Source organism: Peromyscus maniculatus, chromosome 1 (genome assembly GCF_049852395.1).
Source record: "Peromyscus maniculatus bairdii isolate BWxNUB_F1_BW_parent chromosome 1, HU_Pman_BW_mat_3.1, whole genome shotgun sequence".
In the NCBI taxonomy this organism is placed as follows: domain Eukaryota; kingdom Metazoa; phylum Chordata; class Mammalia; order Rodentia; family Cricetidae; genus Peromyscus; species Peromyscus maniculatus.
The window spans coordinates 210,964,175-210,984,174 of NC_134852.1; the positions used below are offsets into that span (position 1 = coordinate 210,964,175).

General features: G+C 44.3%; 1 protein-coding gene across 5 annotated transcripts in view; it reads left to right on the plus strand.

Moving 5' to 3' along the window:
* The first annotated feature begins 8,079 nt into the window (after nucleotides 1-8,079).
* Nucleotides 8,080-20,000, plus strand: part of Atrnl1 (attractin like 1) — a 587,588-nt gene continuing 575,667 nt past the window's right edge. For 2 of the 5 annotated variants that reach the window (XM_076563387.1, XM_076563388.1), the window contains exon 1: nucleotides 8,081-8,446. In XM_076563387.1, the coding sequence (XP_076419502.1) occupies nucleotides 8,157-8,446 (290 nt within the window). In that variant the 5' untranslated portion in view covers nucleotides 8,081-8,156. Of the gene's footprint in view, nucleotides 8,447-20,000 lie in introns of all 5 variants that reach the window. The other 3 variants (XM_006978477.4, XM_076563389.1, XR_013048413.1) reach the window with 2 other exon arrangements.

Genomic DNA, 20,000 nt, shown 5'->3' on the forward strand with positions numbered 1-20,000 from the left:
TTTTCGTTCATTTTTATCGACAGCCCTGTGGTGAGGTTGCCTTGTTTGTTTCTGTAGTGGTGAGGATCAACCTAGAGCCTTGTATACACTGGGTATGCTCTGTCACGGAGCCACACTCCCCTCCAGCCCCAGACCATAACTGCTGATTTAAAAGAAAAAGAATGGTTTTTCTTTTTCATGAAAGAAAGTTCCAGTGACTGACTTCCTGTGCAGAACAAAGGCAGCGCCCTGATCTTTTCTATGTCCCACACCTTCCTTCCTTTCCACAGCGTCTCAAGAGCGAAGGCAGGGAAGCGGGCTGGGTGTTTCGAAGGCAGGGAAGCTGGCTGGTGTTCTGCAGCAGCTTGTTCCTGCTCATCCTTCCCGACATCGGCCTGTGCCCTGTCCTTCCCCTTGGTTTGCTTTTTACTTTCTCAAACTCTCCAAAACCAATAGTTTGAATTCCTTTCTTTCTTTCTTTCTTTCTTTCTTTCTTTCTTTCTTTCTTTCTTTCTTTCTTTCTTTCTTTCTTTCTTTCTTTCTTTCTTTCTTTCTTCCTTCCTTCCTTCTCTCCCTTCCTCCTCCGCCCCTCTTTCTTTGTGTCTGTCTGTCTGTGGAGTGTGTGCAGCACACCCACAGGACAGAGGTGGTCATTGGGTGTCTTCTTCTCCACCTTATACTTAGAGACAAGGCCTCTTGCTGAACTTGAGCCTGGATGTTTCTACTTGACTGGCTGGCTGGCAAATCCTCAGAATCATTTGTCTCTGCTCTGAAGTGCTGGGGGAACAGGCAGATGGGCACCACCGTAGCCCAGCTTTTCCATGGGTGAAGAGCATCCGAACTCAGGTCTTCGTGCCTGAACAGCAGACACCCCATACATTGAGTCCTCTCTTCCAAAGCTCAACTCATACCCCCATTTTGAGGAGGAGCATTCTGCTGCTGACTCTGCTTGTATTACCTTCCAAATCCCCTTTAAAAGACAACCCATATCCTTTCTTTCCTTTTTACAGAAACTTTAGCTGCTGGTCAATGGATGGATCATCTGCTCTATTGCAGACCCGGAACTGCACTTTGAATGAATCCTGAATCTGGTCAACTTGTCATTGGGCTCTGGAGTTTTGGCTCCAGGCTGCTCTTTCCGTGTCTGTCTTCTTATTTGTCTGACTTTTCCTTCTGCGATCTCTTGTTTGCTGTGTGACCCTAGGTAGGTCACCTAACTTTTCTTTTTCCTTTTCTTTTCTTTTTTTGGTTTTGTTTTGAGGTTAGGTGTGCATGACTAAATTGAAATTTTCTCCTACTATCCTGAATTAGATGTTGGATGGTAAAGATACTTGATTTAATTTCAATTTAATTTCTGTCCCCAGGACCCACATCACAGAAAGAGAGAGAGCCAACTCCTGCAACTTGATCTCTGACCTCCAAACATACACCATGCCATGCATGTGTTCACAAATGAGAGAGAGAGAGAGAGACAGACACACGGACAGACAGACAGAGACAAGAGAGACAGAGACAGGTAGAGACAGACAGACAGAGACAGAGAGAGAGGAAGAAAGGGAGGAAATGCAGATGTCTGTCGTATGCCATCTTGAACTGACTCAAATACCTTTCAGTGTTCTTTTCCCTTCATTGAAGTAGTGTAAGTTTTAGGGAACATTAACCATTGGAATTTGTTTAGTGCTTTGTTGTTAGTTAGGCCCTTTTTTATATTTTACCATTTTGCACCCCCATCGTTCTGAAATAGATGTTGACAGGCACTTCGACTACACCCATCTACATGTGGGGAAACCAAGGCACAGAGGTTAATAAATCTGTAACCAGTACATAGAACAGAATTAGAAATAGAACCCATGTTTTGAGACTTAGAAGGCTCAGAGTTTAAGAGCATTTGCTGCTCTTGTAGGGTTCCTGGATTTAGTTCCTAGACTCCCAGGACAGCCCACAACTTACTGTAACCAAGTTATCTGTTGCTCTTTTCTGGCCTCTGAGGCCCTCCACCTGAATAGCACCTGGTACACATACATACATACATGCAGGCAAAACATTCATACACATACAGTAAATACATCTTTAGAATTGATATTTTTGTGTATCTTAATCTCCATGTCATTGACTTGGAGTTAATATTCTTCGCCAAAGTGCAGTTTCACTCACTCACATCCATTATCTTCTTGGACTCTTCCTTCCTGGTCCCTGATGTTGGATAGAGGTGTTTACATGTCACCCTGGGCATAACTGTCTGTCCTGATAGGACATTTATTTATAATTTTCTTATGTTCAGTCTCATCTTCCTTTGTTGTAGTTCTAGTAGTTTCCTAAAGGAACTGTTTTCCTAATGAAACATTGGGAAATACATTTTTATGAGTGCTTGAAAATGAAAATATTTTCATTCCCATGGATAGATAGGTTGGGTATAGAATTTTTGATTGAAAAGTTTTTTCCTTACATCTCTACTTCTTGCTAGCTTCTGGTTTTGCTGTTGATAACTTTAATGGTATTCTTATTTCCAGTTGATTACATTTGTCTTCCTCCCCAATTTATGAGACTTTGTTACTCAATGTTTTAGGCAGAGTCTTGCATCTAGAGGTTCAGGTAAATTCTGGGCAATTTTCTTATGTCAATACTTTGACGAACTGATATAAAATGTTTTTCTGCTCTTCTGCATGCCGTGGGTGAATGTGCTAATCAAGCAATAATGTACTCATATTAATGTTCTTAGTATCTATTATGCATAATCATTATTGTCTCCTTTAATCTTTTTCCCTTTTCATGATAAAGTGGGAGCTGGATGTGGTAGCATGCATCTATGATCCTGGCCTTCCAGAGGCTGAGGCAGGAGGATTGCTACAAATTGGAAGCCAGCCTGGACTACATAAGGAGAACAGGCCAGTTAGGGCTATAGAGTGGGATCCTGTCTTTAAGAAAACTCAAAACTGGGCTGGAGAGAGCTCAGTAGTTAAGAGCCCTTAATGCTCTTGCAGAGGACCTGAGTTCAGTCTGCAATACTCACACAATGGCTTACAGCAATCTATGACTCCAGTTCCAGGACTTCTGACATCCTTTTCTGGCTTCTTTGGGCACCAGGAACACACATGGCACACACACATACAGGCAAAACACACTTACATATAAAATAAAGATAAATGAATGAATCTTAAAAAAACACTGAAAATTAAAACAAAATAATCAACAACAACAATAAACAGCAACAACAAAAATGGAGAAAAAGAGGAGGTAGAGCTTTGCCTTCTTTCCTAATTTAGATTTCCTAGACTTTATTTCCAAGCACATTATCACATTTTACTTTCTAGTTACTCTCCTTTTATTTATGTTTGTTTTTGTGTTATGGCCCATGCTCTCCCCTTTAAAAGTTTCCAGTTCTTGGTTGCAAAATCTTTCCATTTCTACTTGATTTCATTCCTCCTAACATCCTTCTCCCTCTCCCTGTGCTCTGGTTTCTGTTTTTTTATGTCTTGTGAAACCTTACTGTCTCTATTAATAAAGAATTATGAACAGTGCATCAGGGTAGGGCTTATTGCCTAGCAGACTTCCGTAGGATAAGCCAGAAACTTGTCATCTAGTTAGATGACTCCAGATGACAATATCTTTTTGTCTTGGAATTCTTCCAGTCCTGTATAACCATCTTTCAGTTGTTTGGAGGTGTACTGGGAACTAGTAAGAAGATGTGCTGTTCAAATGTAGATTTCCACCAGGTGTTAACATTTTCAGTTGTTTACCTAATTCATGCCTAGCATTTTGCTGGTGTCTCAAGTCTGGAGTCTGGTTTTATTCCCTTAGAGATTGAACTTCCTATATTGGTTTGGGCTTGGGATTGCCTTTCCCTACTAAGGGTGAGGAAAGGGTTAAGAGTCCATACTTTGCCCTCACCAATTCCCTTATTCTTGTCCCAGAACCCCAACTCTGCCCTCCATGACGACCCCTTTCTCGTATGGAAGCTGGCCTGTGCTCTTAGGACTCATTTCTAGTTGCTCACTTTTGCAGACTTGTCTTTTGCCACTTTCCCATTTTCTTGGTCCCCTCATTGATATTTCTAAATGCACAGCTACCTCTGATCTGTAAGTGGAATCTTTCCACAGTTGCTGTCATTGTGAGACGATACCTCTAAAAACTGAAACAAAACAGACATGCTTCCAATTATAGGAACCAAATCTTTTCTTCTCTCTTGTGAGGTTTGTAGAGGGATTAGTGTTGTATTGATTTGAGACAGAGTTTTACTATGTAGGCCAGGCTGCTCTTGAACTGGAGATGTGCCATCCTCACGGTGGGATTACAGACACACACTGCCATGCCCAGGGAGATGGATATACTTACTTGATCTACTTTGCTTAATAGGAGTCACAGCCTAATTTTTTTTTAAACATTAAATTTCACAAAAGGCAAATTTCTACAACTGAGTCTTGGCAATTAAGTAATATTTGGGGGAGAGGGTAGGGTAACAAGTGCGAATATTTAGAAAGAAAAGTTTAAGAATGCTCATTTTATTTTTCAATTAAAAAATATATTAGCTCAGCATCGTGAATTTAAAATCTTTGGATTTATTTCTCTGGATTTACTTATAACAATATGTTTGAAATGTGTTAAGTAGAAAAATTGGCAGAAGGAGCAGTGGCGTGTGTATTTGCAAGTGTGGCAGCAAGAGAAACGGATGGGAGAAAATAACGGTCCAAGAGGAGGCGGAGTGTGAGGCTTGGCTTGGGGAGGCTGGTGTTTCGGACAATAGCCAGACAATCGTTTTCGGTGGCACTGATGGTTTTCAGTGAGAATCTAAACTTGACTCTCTCCTTACTGCCCAGTCTCAGAGGCCATCTACGCTCTAACGGTCTTCAAGATGCTGCACCACTACCTTAGTCCGTGTGTCCAGCTCTTGAGAGCGACAGCTGTCTGCAGCTTTCTGAGGTCCATCTGGGTCAATGGTGGACGACAGCCAGAGAAGAGATCTCTCTTCAGCTGAGCAGTGGAGGAAGTTTTGCTTTCATCTAAATAGGATCTCTTGCTTCTTGAATAACACAAAAGCCATTTGAATGTCCTTTGACCACATTGGCAATGAGAAGTCTTAGGGTTTTGCTTATTATGTTTCTACAAGTTTTGAAGCGTATAAACGGAAGTGAAGCATAATGACCCAAATATCCAAGGGTCCTGGTATTAGGTTAACTGCAGAGAGAACAAATATATTTAGGTTTTCTCTTGGAGAAATTTTAACCACCAACTCTTAACCATTTCATCTTACTTCAGTGAAACTGACTTTTGCCATATCATCTCTTTAGGGGTTATTTTTTACGTTCCTGCTGGATTTAGGACTGCTATCACCAATACTACGAATTACTTTGGTGGTGTTTGGCATGCTTGGCTTCTTCAGGACTGACTTCTTTAGGAGGAAACGGATGAGCTGGAAGTTTTAACGTTTCTTGATCCTAGAAGGCACTGAAACATGGGCCAAGATGCTAGGCAGGCTCTGTCACTGTCTCATGTGACTATTTTAGATTTCTGTGTTCACATCTGCAAACTATTGTACTCATGTGTACTAGGAGCTTACATGTTTGTGAGCCTGACAGAAGACAAACCTTTTCAAAGGCAGACTCATCCCACTTCATCTGTTTTCTGTATCTTAAACTCATCATAGTCAAATGTCGACGGAAACAATTGAAGAAGAAATAAACGATGCAGGGAAAGCAGAAATTCCATGTGATCCTTATGAGAATAATTTTATATTATATTATTTTATATTCAACTCCATTCTAAAGGTAATATTGAGAGGAGGCCTGTGGGGCTGCATGTTCAAGGTAAGGTGAATGATTACAGTGGTTAGTTGGTAAAATGTTTATTTTTAATGGGCAAATCCTTTACTCAAATACAGGCTACAGTCAGTGTGTGGCTGTTATCTCTGTTAGAGACACAGACTCCAGTGTTCCCTTTGAATTACCTTCACTCTCACTGGAGGCTTTAAGAGGTTGGTCACTTTCCACAAGTCGGACATGTCTCTACATTAGAACTGAGAAAGAATTGGCTGACTTTAAACTTCGGCTGGCAGGAGGAGAGGATGGAAAAGCAGCAGGGATTGTCTACCAATGGCGGGTCCTAGGAAGAGTTTGGGTTTTTGTCTGTCACTGAAATTAAAAGATGTGGCCTATAATATTATTTTGACGCCCCCCCCACACTTCTGAAGAACATGCCAATGTGGGAATGGATTGTGTGTGTGTGTGTGTGTGTGTTTAATTTTTATTTTGTTTTGTATTCGTGAGAACCGGTTGCCTTCTTTCTTCACTTGCGAAGGAGCCTTTTTTTCTGGACCTTTGTTTTCCTCTTAAGTCACTGCTGAGGTATTTGCAAACCCAGCCCGCACTTATGTTTTATTCACCGATAGAGAACAAAGCATCTGCAAACAGAAGCGCCCGATAAACACTGGAAACCCACGGAAGTCAGAGGACTCCTTATCCTAACCGGCCACCAACCGCGTCTCAGCCTTTCTCACTCTTCCCTCATCTGCGAAATGGGGTTAATAGAGGATTTTCTCTGTGAAGTGGGGATGACGGAGATTAAAAGAGATGACGTGGGTACATTATTCCCAAAATAAACTCGAATTGAATCTTAACAATAATATTATGACTGTGTGGTCACAACAAAAACTTTTCTCCTCCAGCTGTCAGAAATGTCTGGTGAGTTTCACATTCCTGGTCACACCGCTTGCTCTTTGGTGGAGCTCCAACCACACGCTGCAGTTTGTGCGCGGCTTCCTCTCCAGGGTTCAGCTCAAAGGCCCGTTAGAGAAAACACCAAGTACAAGACACAGAATCTCAGCTTATGCCATCTTATCTTGGAAAGTCATCTCAAGGAAGAAACAGATGCCGCTGAGAAAAGGAAAAGGGCCCCTTTCTGGGAAACACTTCTGCTTTTCTGAAGAAGAAGAAAAAAAAGCTCTGATGTCGCAATCATTTTCAAGACAGAACAGTGTCCCAGACGGAGGAGGAAACACTGACGAGCAAAAGGGAGATTCTCAGGGTTCCGAGGCGGCGTCGGGAGGGTGGCGCCCGGGGCTCGGAACCCTGCACGTCTTTGTTGGGGTGGGGAGCCCCAAGTCCACCGGTGAAGGGCTGCCCGCGACTGCGGCCGCCCCCGGGAACGGCTTCGCGTCCCTCGCAGCCCCCCACCCCGCCCTGTCCCCGCAGACCCCACAACGGGGTCGGACCGCGGTGCCTTTAAGATTTTGCTGGCTGCACATGCTCAGCTCTTTGTGTGTAGTTGGGAGTTTTTAAGAAAAAAAGAAGAAACACACAGGGGGCTGGGGAAGCGCGGGGGGCGAGCGCGGCACTTGCGCTGCTGCGGCCCGGCGGGTGCCAGCGCTGCTTTCCCGCCGCAGCGACGGAGCCCGAGCGGACGCCGCCTCCGTGGGGCTCTGCGGCGCGGGCCACACCTGGGGGACGCGCTCCCATCCACGCGGACCGGGTGGGCGCGCGCGGGGGAGTCCCGGGTCCCCGTCAGGGGCCGGGCGAGACCACAGCGCCGGGATCGGCGGGGGGGAGACGACCACGAGCGCGCGAGGCTGCGGGGACGTCCCTTCCCGGCGTGGGCTGCGGCCGCGGCCAAGCGACCGTGCTCGGCGGGCGGAGGGAAGTCGGCGGCTGCGGGGCCTCGGGATAGCTGGGGAGCGGAGGGGGGCGGACGTCCTCCCTCCCGCCCCCCCTCCTCGCGTTGGACGCGCCCAGCTCGGGGCTCCCGCTTGGCCCCGCCCTCCAGGGCGAGCGGCGCTCGGAGCCCAGGCATTTGGCGCGGGCCGCGGGCGAGGCGGGGCCGCGCGGGTCCCCTCCCCCTCCCCGCCCGGCCCCCTCCCCCTCGGGTCCCCTCCGGAGCGCGGGGCTCCGCCGGCTCTCCGCTGCTCTCCCCGGCGCTGCCGCGACTGCGGGGTTCGGCTCGCCCAGGACAAGGTCAGGAGAGCGGGCGGCGATGCCCCAGCGTGGCCGGAGGCAGCCGATCGGGGGCCGCCGCGGCTGGGATCCGTCGCCCGGGACCGGACAGCCGGACGGGGGTCGGCGCCGCTGAGGAGCCGAGGAGCGGCGGCGGCGGCGGCGGCGGCGGGGTCGTCTGCGCCCGGAACCCCGCCTCGGCGGCATCCCCGTGCCAGCCCGCGAGCGCAGCCCCGCCGCGCCGGGGCACCGGGGAAGATGGAGCCGGGGGGCCGGGCCCGCTCGGGTGCCCCGCAGCCGGTCGCCCCGGGGCTGTGCAGGGCTCGGCCGGCGGGCGGCGGGGGCGCCTCCTCCTGGCTGCTGCTGGACGGGACCAGCTGGCTGCTGTGCTATGGCTTCCTCTACCTGGCGCTCTACGCTCAGGTGTCCCAGTCCAAGCCCTGCGAGAGGACTGGCTCCTGCTTTTCGGGTCGCTGTGTCAACTCCACCTGCCTGTGCGACCCGGGCTGGGTGGGGGACCAGTGCCAGCACTGCCAGGGCAGGTTCAAGTAAGTGCCATCGCGGGACCCCAACCTCAGCCCTTCCTTCTCCTGCTGTCCTCCCTGTCGTGCCGTGACCTCGGGGTCCCCGGCTCCTAGTGCTAGGAGCGGCCGGGAGAGGGACCGGACGGAGCTGCACCCCTCCAGCCTCAGGCTGCCCCGGGAACCCCGGCCGGCGCCCAACCTTGGCTGACTCGGTGCTTTCCGCGGCGTGTCATCCTCTGCGCAGAAAGAACGGTCTCACTCACAGTCACCGTGCCAAACTCCGCCAATTAGGACAGTATCTGTTTCTATCAGAAACGGTGCAAACAACGCATGAAAACCCACGAACACTGTGAGAAGTGAGAGGTGTGAAGGTTTAAAGTTGTGGCCCAGCTCCTCCGCCTCTAGTCATAGGGCACGCCTCGCAGTTTAGTAATCTCGAGTGTGGTCAATAGGGTTTACGATGGGCATGCTATGTTCCGTACCTTGTTCTGAGCCCTGGCTTGGTCATCTCATTCATTCCCCACAAGTCTATAACTTACTGGAATTCCATGCTTCCTAGGCAGGATCTAGAGAGGGAAATCCGGGCAGCAGATTTAAAGTTAACTCCATCAAGGTTAAACAGAAAGTGCTGAGTCGTGATTCCAAACCAGCCAGCTTCACTCCAGGATATGCACTTTTAGAGATGCTGAATTTGCGAGGACAGGCTTGGGTTGAGTGGCTTTTGACAGTTGTATGGGAGCATCAGTTTGGTTTTTCTGAAGCTGAAGGTGCTAAGGAGTGTGAGTCTCTGGGGGTAAAGACACTTCTCCCTATTGGCTGATGCTTATTAGATTTCTGCCCGCTATAAAAAGAAGCATGGCTGCAGGCCAAGAGGTTTCTGGAGGCCGTTAGGACAGTCCTCTTGACAACCTGCAGTTTAGACAGCTTTTCCTGGATACCTAACGTGAAGTTTGCTGGCTGATTTGTGGCTGTGAAATTGTGTTGTGTAGATGACTAGTATTTGCTGTGAAGATGATAGCAAAATCTGGATGAAATATCTGGCCTTGAGGCAAAGGTAAGGAAGGATTTGACTCACATTATTAATATATTCCAGGGTAGTTTCTTTGGAGTTTTAATCGCAGCATGTTTTTTCTTTATTCTCTTTTCCACATTTTTATTGTTGCTAGTTAGAACAATGCCCTTCATTCAATGTAAAGATTTTTTTTTTTAAAATGACATTTTCAAAACTAAAGTAGATCTTACTATTTCGTTTGTTGTTTTGAAGGGGAACCTTGGGTGAAATTTCATAAAATTTGTTTGGAGCCATAGGTCTGTGTTTCTAGGGCTCAAAGTTTGAGAAATTGATATGCAGGTTTTACGAATGCATTTAAAATAATTTGAGAGCAATACCAATTAAAAGTTTAGAAATGTTTTACAGTGAGCAAGAGATCTGATTGAATTACACCTCATGAGTAGCCTCATCTCCTCTGGCTGCCAGTTCACCTATTAACAGAATCTTGAATGTATATGCTGGGAGCAACCAAAACGGAAAAGGTTACATTCATTTTTCACATTTTTCTACAAACAGGAAGATTGTTCGGTCCATATGTAACGAATGGGTTTTGGCTTTTGTGGTGGTGAATCTGCTCCATTTGTCTAAAGAGGATATCCAGTGCTCCAGTTCTGAGACGTTCAGTCCGACATCTGTGTTTGGAGTAGGGACACTTGTGAAAGCTAGGTCAGCACGCTGTGACTTCACTTAGATGCTGTCCCACTTAGTAAGAGAAATCACACAGACCAAGTGAAAACTAGACCACGTAACACTGGCAGATGTTCATGAACGACTTCAGTGTAGATAGATGATAAGTCCTGAACTTATTACTGAATATTCGTCCTTGGGAAGCTGTTATACTATGATTCCTTGTGCTTTTGATAAATTTGACTTAATTTTTCTATGAAATCCAAGTTTTGAGGGTAAATATAAGTAAACAAATCTGTGCTTTCTCATGCATATTCTTAGGGGCAAAAGAGGTGTACTTAATGTTAAAGAATACAGTCATTTAGAAGAAAATAGTTATTCTTGGTAAAGTGCCTTGTGAGCTATGAAAGGTTTGTATGAAGACCTGTTTTCTAGTGTTTGAAGTAATACACTGGGAAAGAACTGAACTTGACATTCTCCCTTCACCAAGTGTCGGGCAAGTCTTTACTAAGCTGAGTGATAGCAGCCTTACACATCGTCGTGAACAGTGATTGATTAATCTTGGTAAGCAGGTGTCACAATTAATTGGTATGTTGCCTTAGTCTTTTTCTATTATAGATGTTTCAGCTAGGGAATGAATGCCTTTTTAGAGCGGAAGATGGATGATGGGGAAGAAAGGTAGACGCAAACATAGTATCAGAAGTGATGCTTCGTAGACGCAAACATAGTATCAGAAGTGATGCTTCGTAGACGCAAACATAGTATCAGAAGTGATGCTTCAGAGCAAAGCCGCAGCTTTCCTTCTGGTCTTTTGTTTGTTTCCATTTGAAAATAATAAAACATTCAAAGTTAGAAGACATTTCTGACAAAGGTAAAGCAAAATTAACACCCATTTTTCACTCATGCTAGACTGAAGGTTTTAGGAGTGAGACTTAGGAAGCACAATGCTAGTTTGAAATGTAGTCAAGACTACGGTAGACTTTAGCTGGAAGTGTATTTGAGTAGATTGTGTAATATTATGCTGGAAAACATTCCTGTATAATTTACCTGTATAAATGACATATTTTTATTAGAAGCTGGTTAAATTATTTTTGTAGAGCAGTTGAAATTTTTACTTATAAAAATTGACAATTTTTGTTGAAACTTCGACATTTTCTCCTTACTGTAGCTTTGGTACTTATCACTCTAATCTCTTTGGTAAATCAGAGATTGGAAAATATTTCACTAATGTGAATTATTTGTAAATATAGAGTTATAAGCACTTTTGTATAGGCTATTTTAAAAATCATTCACTTTATTCCATATATTACTTTTAGACCTTCATGCTAGTCATATTTGGATTCTGAATTTCACATATTTATAGTGGAATTTTTTTGCTTTTTTGTTTTTTTGAGGCAGGGTTTCACTGTATAATAGCCTTGGTTGTCTTGGAACTCATCTGTAGACCAGGCTGGCCATGAACTCACAGAGATTCACCTACCTCTGCCTGTGATTAAAGGCTGTGCCACCACCGCCTGACTGGAATTACATACACACACACACACACACACACACACACACACACACACACACACATATATATAATAGAAGAGGCAGGATTAAAATTTGCATTTTTTTTGTAAGCTACTTTTTTTCCCTTTCCATTTTGAGACAGGGTCTCTCTATATACCCCTGGCTGTCCTGGACTCATGATGTAGATCAGGCTAGCCTCAAACTCACAGAGATCTTTTGTCTCTGCCTCCCAAGTGCTGGTACAAAGGTGTGTGCCACTGTACCTGGCCTAAGCCACTAAGAACACACTCCATGCTGAGTGAGTGTAGAAGGAGCCCAGGCAGGGAGATCTTGTGGGGTGGGCCAAAAAGACTCCTGGGATAGATAAATCAACCCCCTGAGGCTGAGAGTCCTCAAACAATTGAATATTTATTGTTAATTATAGGGAACCTTTGAGTAACTTTAATGTGAAAAATTGAATGTTCTCTAGAAGTATGTTTTCACTTCTAAGTAAAATTATAATAGATAATTTATATTATCACTTATATTATTAAAATATGTAATCACATACTTAGGGATTTAGATAATTTAAATGGACTATTTCTGTCTAAATTTGTGAAGTTGGTTTCTTTTTTGGTCTCCATTATTCGGCTTCTTAAACAGATTTGTGCTTGCTTTCTTGTGACTTCATTTTAGCCTCAGGGTATTTTACACAGTCCTTACTTCTCAGAACTCTTCCCATCTAGTCTTTGCTTGGGTAATTACTGTTGAACCTTCTAATCTTAGCTCAACTACAGGTTTCTAACGGAGGCTTTTCCGACTCCTCAGTCACATTTTGCTGTGTCTTCCTATAGCACAGTTTTTCCGCCTTAGTGTTTTCAAAGCAAAGTACTTAGTTATTTTTTCTTTACGATTTTATTTTATTTTTTTGTGGTCCCACACATTAAATTGAAGGCATTACACATGCTCTTCAAGTGCTAGGCTGAGTTGTACTTTAAAAATTATTTTTATTTTTTAAAGTATGTGGTGTATGTGTGCATGCGAATGTGTGTATGTGTAGTGTGTGTGCATGTGTGTGTATTTGTGCATGAGTACATGTGTATAGTGTGTGCCTGTGCATTTGTGCATGTGCATGCATGTATAAGTCAAGGAGCCCAGAGGAGGTCTCCAGAGCCCCTGGAGCCAGTGTTACAGGCAGTTGTGAGCTTGCTAACATCCAGGGCACTGGGAGCTTAACTCTGCAAGAGCACGTACGTGTTTGTAACCTCTGATCTGTTTCTCTAGCCCTTGAACCATAATTTGTAATACACAGTTTATTTAAAGTTTAATATTTGGGAAGTTTTGTCTTATGTATGTATCCCTGAAACCATCACAGTAATAATGATCATAAAAATAGCTATCATGCCCAGACATTTTTAATACCCCCTTTCCTGCTCTTTGCTTCCATTTCTTAGGGAGAAATACCAAATAGTGCATCTGCTAAATGCATGATTAGTTGTTTTTAAATTAAAGAAATTTATTTTATGTGGATGAGTGTTATGTGTCCCTGGAGGCCAGAAGAGAGTGGCATGTCCCCTGGAACTGGAGTTAAGGACAGTTATGAACTACCATGTGAGTGCTGGAAATTGAATCTGGATCCTGGATGAGCAGACAGTCCTTTTAACTGCACATCCGTCTCTCCAGCCCCACAGGTTTAATTTTTTAAATTTATAAACTATTTTTAGCAGAGTGAATATAATCATTTACCTTCCCAAGTAGTATTCGAATGTGCTAGTTAATTCACATCCTAGTCAATACTTGTCCATTTACATTGTAACAATTCTAATAGATAAGTGATATATCATTGGTCCTTTTTAAGCCATTCATGTAGAGTGTGTGCACATGTGACCTGCCATAAGACGTGCAGAGGTCATGTGACTCCTGCAGGCGTCAGCTCCACCATGGGGGCTCTGGGATGAACTCGGGTTGTCAGCACTGTCTGGGAGCAGCCTTCCCTGCTAAGCCGTCTGTCTCACGGGTTCACTTTGCACCCCTAACGACCAATGATATCTGTGGTGTGCTTACTTGTCGTCTGTTTGTCTTCTTTCGTGAGGAAACTTTCACATCTTGTCCACATTAAATTTTCCCCTTATTTTTCATTTTTATGAATTCTTTTACTTACTGGGTAGTATTTGATCATTTGGAAGTATTTTCCACCAGGTTGGGGCTATCTTTTACTTTCTTTATTTTTAATATGTATGTGTATGTGGATATGTGGGTATGCAATGCAGACCTCATAGAATCACCCTCATTATTTGCCGGAAGAATTTTTGTGGCACTTGCATTATTTCTTCATTATGTGTTTGGTACAATTTACCACTTGTCTTAGGGTCCCTGGTGCTGTGATAAACCCCATGACCAAAAGCAGCCTGGGGAGGGAAGTTGTTACATCCCCAAACTCCAAGTCTCACTCCATCTTTGAGAGAAGTCAAGACAACCTGGAGGCAGGAACTGAAGTAGCCGTGGAAGGAAGCTGCTCACTGGCTGGCTCTCCAGGGCTTGCTCGGCCTACTTGTTTTTACGACTCACAACCACCTGCCCAGGTGTGGCCCTGCCCACAGCAGGCTGGACGCTCCTGCACCAGTAATAAATCAAGAAATGTCCCACAGACTTGCCTACAGGCCAGTCTGATGGAGTCATTTTCTCAATTGAATTTCCCCTCTTCCCAGATGACCCTAGCTTGTGTCAAGTTGACAAACCAAACAACAACAAAAAAACAACTAAGGGCACACCAGTGAAGCCCTCCAGGACTGGGCTTTTCCTAACTCTCCAAAGATGACAGGAAACTCCATGATAGGAGTTTCAGATGACTTCTTATGTATGGCCCCAAGAGCACCGGCCTTAAAATAAACAGGCATGGGAGATGAATAAAGTTAAAAGTTTCTGCACGGCAGAAGTTGTAGGGATCAGAGGAAGCCCTGAGTGAGTTAAGTTCTGAGTGAATGTGTATTGTGGATGTGGGTGTGGCCATGCCAAGGACCCCACAGTCCTACGGGAGTGGCAGAGTCTTCTTAGGTGAAGTGCAGAGGGGTGGCAAAGCTTTCCTTGGGGATCTAAGTGAGAACGGTTGATCAATGTGTACAAAAGTAGCACCCGAAGCTCCCTCTGCCCAGCTGCTCACAGCCTACAGACACCTATGGAGACTAGCCTGTAGATGTAACCAACCGTCTTATTAAATAAGAAACACAGAACCATGTAGATGTAACCAACTGTCTTATTAAAATAAGAAAAACAGAACCAATGTAAAAGAGAAAGCCGAGAGGTCAGAGCTCAGAGCTGAAATCTTACCCTTCCTCCTGCAGTGCTCCTAGATTCCCTGAAAGAGAGCTACTTCCTGTGTGTCTGTCTTTAAATAGTCTTCTGTTCTGCCTTCTCATTGGTTGTAAACTCAAACACATGGCTGCCTGTCACTGCCTGTAAGTACCGCCCTCCAGGTCTTAAAGGCATGTGTCTCCAATGCTGGCTGGATCCCTGAACACACAAAAATCTACCTAGCTCTTCTACCAAGTGCTGGGATTAAAGGCGTGTGCCGCCGCCACGCTCTTGCTATGACTCTAATAGCTCTGATCCCCGGGCAACTTGATTTATTAACATACAATTAAAATCACATTTCAGTACAAATAAAATACCACCATACTAGCCAAGCTCTCCATCTGCACTCTGTGTGATGAACCCCAGGCTCTGGGTTGTGGCGGTATAGGCGCCACTCCATCATGGTGTGCAAAACCCATCTGATCCCAGCTGTCCTGCACCTGTGGCTGTGTGTCTGTCATTTCTCCATCCCTCATCACCTCTAGTCGGGTTCAGACCTGAACTGCGCAGGTTGTGGCAAGAGGTAATAACTGATAGAGTGAAAATAAACTCTACAGATTGGAAAAATATTCATGAATCATACATTTAGGACGCTTACCCAAATTAAGGAACTCAAATACTTAGCAAGAAAACTACCTATTTAAAAGCAGGCAAAGGACTTGAATAGAATTCTCTTAAGACATACAAAAGGCCAAAAATACATTAAATTTATGTTCAACATCACTATGCATTAGGGAAATGCAAATTAAAACTATAATTACTTCACACCTGTTAGAAAAGCTATTATTAAAAAGATGAAAGATAGCCGGGCGGTGGTGGCGCATGCCTTTAATCCCAGCACTCGGGAGGCAGAGGCAGGCGGATCTCTGTGAGTTCGAGGCCAGCCTGGGCTACCAAGTGAGCTCCAGGAAAGGCGCAAAGCTACACAGAGAAACCCTGTCTCGAAAAACCAAAAAAAAAAAAAAAAAAAAAAAAGAAAAAAAAAAAGAAAAAAGATGAAAGATAGCAAGTGTTGGCTACAATTTGAAGAAATGGAAAATTTTTTAGTGGAAATGTAAATTACTTCACCCATTTTGGAAATAGTGGGAAGGTTCTTAAAAAAAAACTGGGACTAGATTTACCATGTGACTCAGCAGTTCCACTTTTGGCAATGTATCTTTACTCCTACATTTGTGGAGAATGTAAGTGCTCATCAACAGATGAATGGTCTAAAAAAGTGGCTTGTATGCACAATGAAGTACTGAGGCTGAATGGGAGTTGTGTCATTTGCAATGTAAAGGACATTATAGTAAGTGAATAAACCCAGAGTGGAAAGAGAAATGGCCCCTGGTTGGACTCACTGTGTAGGCTGGTGTTGAGGGTGATGGGGTGGACGAGGAAAGGGCAATGTTTGGCGAAGGGTATGATGTGGACAGTTTCAGTTAGATGGGAGGAAGTCTTGGTGTAGTCTTGTACGGCCAGGTGATTTATGGTTGCAAATGTGTATTTCAACACCACTAAAGGTAATTAAATGTTCTTGTCATACCGGAAGATAAATATGTGAGGTGAAAGGTACATTAATTAGTGCTTTGCTTGTGTGGGTATGTGCACATGTGTGTGTGGGCGTATGTGCATGTATGTCCATTGACATGGTAGCCAGAGGATAATGCTGGATGTTGTGGTATTGTTCCTCAAGTGCTGTCCACCTTTTTCCTTTTTGTTGAGATAGTCTTACCAAGTAGGCTAGGCTGAATGGCCAGTGCGCCCCAGGATCTACCTGTTTCTGCCGCTCCAGTGCTGGATTATAATCTCTAGTCAGCATCTCCAGCTAGCCATCTCCCATCTCCATAGTGTGTGTTTGTGTGGAAACATCATATTGTACTCCAGAAATATACACAACCAGTGTAAGATGAATTGCTAAACGGTCTACGAATAGAAAACTCCGAGCCAGATATTAGGGTGAAAACTGAGAGATCAGAGGAATAGAAAAAGCCACAGCCATCCCCACTTTACCCAACCTCTCAACCTCCAGAGAGAGCTACTTCCTGTCTACCCATGTCTGTATGCCTTTCTGTGCCCTCCATCTCACTTCCTCTCTCCACCCAGCTACATCACTTCCTCTTTCTGCCCAGCCCTATCACTTCTAGTGCTGGGATTAAAGGCGTGTGCCACCATGCCTGGCTGTTTCCAGTGTGGCCTTGAACTCACAGATTCGGATGGATCTCTGTCTCCCGAGTGCTAGGATTAAAGGCGTGTGCTACTACTGCTTGACCTGTATGTCTAATATAGTGACTGTCTTTTCCCTCTGATCCCTAGATAAGCTTTATTGGGGTGCACAAATAAAATATCAACAAAAACTAGTATTTGTCAACAATTGTAAAACAACAAAAAGGGAACCAACAAACTGTTAATGGTATTCAACTAGAAAATCTGTTTTAAGAAACACCTCTGACTGGACAGATAGGTCAGGTGGAAAAGTACTTGCCATTGCAAGTGTGTGGATCCGAGTTCAATTCTCAGAACCCACAGAAAAGCTGGGCATGGTATTGTGTGTTTGGGGGCCAGCAAGCCCTAGCAATCCTCTTGTCTTCGCCCACAGAATAGCCCATGCAGCCATGCCAGTTTTTTTTTTTTTTTTTTTTTTTGTTTTTTAAACATGGGTGCTGGGCTCTGAATTTAGGCACCCATATATCTCTGGTTCTTAGTCCAAGAACAGAGTATTGTAGTTTAATGATAGTTAGGTGTAGTGGTTCACAGTTACAATCACAGCATTCCATAGTCTGCGGCAGGAGGGTTTCCATGATTTGCAAGGCCAGCCTGGCTATGCAGCAAGTCCTAGGCTAGCCAGAGCTATAGAGCAATGACCTGTCTTAAAAAAGTTAATGGTTTGAAATTTAGAAGGCATATTACAAATTATGTGTTACTCAATTTCTGGAGATCTCCACAAAGTAGCAGTATAAGGGTGTTAGGAGTGAGAACTAAATGAATAAATTGAAAACCAGTTGTTTGTGGTCGGTTACCTATGGTTTTGGAGGTTTAAGATTTGTGTTTTAGAACAGTTCTAGGTTGTGAATAAGTTGAAAGTGTAATGGCAGCGGTTTGAGGTGATGGTTGGAAGAATTAAGAGATTGAGAGACTTGAAAGGAAATTGTTCTTACTGTAGAGTGTGAGTGTGTTCTTACTGTAGGGTGTGAGTGTGTTCTTACTGCAGGTGTGAGTGTGTTCTTACTGTAGGGTGTGAGTGTGTTCTTACTGCAGGTGTGAGTGTGTTCTTACTGCAGGTGTGAGTGTTCTTACTGCAAGTGTGAATGTGTTCTTACTGTAGGGTGTGAGTGTGTTCTTACTGCAGGTGTGAGTGTGTTCTTACTGTAGGGTGTGAGTGTGTTCTTACTGTAGGGTGTGAGTGTGTTCTTACTGCAGGTGTGAGTGTGTTCTTACTGCAGGTGTGAGTGTGTTCTTACTGTAGGGTGTGAGTGTGTTCTTACTGCAGGTGTGAGTGTGTTCTTACTGCAGGTGTGAGTGTGTTCTTACTGCAGGTGTGAGTGTGTTCTTACTGCAGGTGTGAGTGTGTTCTTACTGCAGGTGTGAGTGTGTTCTTACTGTAGGGTGTGAATGGGTTCTTACTGCAGGTGTGAGTGTGTTCTTACTGCAGGTGTGAGTGTGTTCTTACTGTAGGGTGTGAATGGGTTCTTACTGTAGGGTGTGAGTGTGTTCTTACTGTAGGGTGTGAGTGTGTTCTTACTGTAGGGTGTGAATGGGTTCTTACTGTAGGGTGTGAGTGTGTTCTTACTGCAGGTGTGAGTGTGTTCTTACTGCAGGTGTGAGTGTGTTCTTACTGTAGGGTGTGAATGGGTTCTTACTGTAGGGTGTGAGTGTGTTCTTACTGTAGGGTGTGAGTGTGTTCTTACTGTAGAGTGTGAGTGTGTTCTTACTGCAGGTGTGAGTGTGTTCTTACTGCAGGTGTGAGTGTGTTCTTACTGTAGGGTGTGAATGGGTTCTTACTGTAGGGTGTGAGTGTGTTCTTACTGCAGGTGTGAGTGTGTTCTTACTGTAGGGTGTGGTGAGTTATTACTGTAGGGTGTGGTGAGTTATTACTGTAGGGTGTGGTGAGTTATTACTGTAGGGTGTGGTGAGTTATTAATGTAGGGTGTGAGTGTGTTCTTACTGCAGGTGTGAGTGTGTTCTTACTGTAGGGTGTGGTGAGTTATTACTGTAGGGTGTGGTGAGTTATTACTGTAGGGTGTGAGTGTGTTCTTACTGCAGGTGTGAGTGTGTTCTTACTGTAGGGTGTGAGTGTGTTCTTACTGCAGGTGTGAGTGTGTTATTACTGTAGGGTGTGGTGAGTATATTGCCTTAGCAATCTTTGTAGTGATACTGAAGGTGAACAAAATAGGGAGCACATGTAGCCTCAGGTGTTCCTGTTGTGTAGTGAGGAGTAAAACACTTCCTTCATGTTCCTCCTCTAAGGAAGAGAGGAAAGCATATGGTGGTTCTCTAGAGTATGCCTCTTTGGAGGGAAGGAGAATGTTTTAAACTACAGCCAAGGAACTGGAGAACTCTCTGGTATCACCATTTTCTTACCTTGTGGCCAGCTGCTACTATTTTGAAGGCGATTTCCATGGTTACCTGGGGCCAAGGAATAATGAGATCTGAGTCTGCAGATTTTGTGTACACTTTGAGTGATGCCAAGGTGTTTGAGACTCCTTTGTCCCTCATTTCTGCTTGTTCTGAGCCTAATGACAAGTGGGAGTCTCTTAGAGTCGCTTGAGGTCTTTTCTGGGCATGTAGTCTGATTTAGGCATTCACGGGCTTCCTAAATTCCGTGGTGTATACCTGCACAGACTTTCACTGGCCCAATTCTTCAAAACCTGCTGTCAGTTTTCTTCTGGTTTTCAAGGAGTGCCCTTCATGAGTTTCCAGATCTTCACATTGACATGTTTCTGTCAGGAATATTGTTCTGTTATTCTTTTTTAATGATTAATTAAATTTGACATTTTACCGAGTTTTTTTTTTTTTTTTTTTTTTTTTGAGTGCTGTTTATCTGTAATGTTTATTTCTTGGAACATTCTCGTCAGGTTT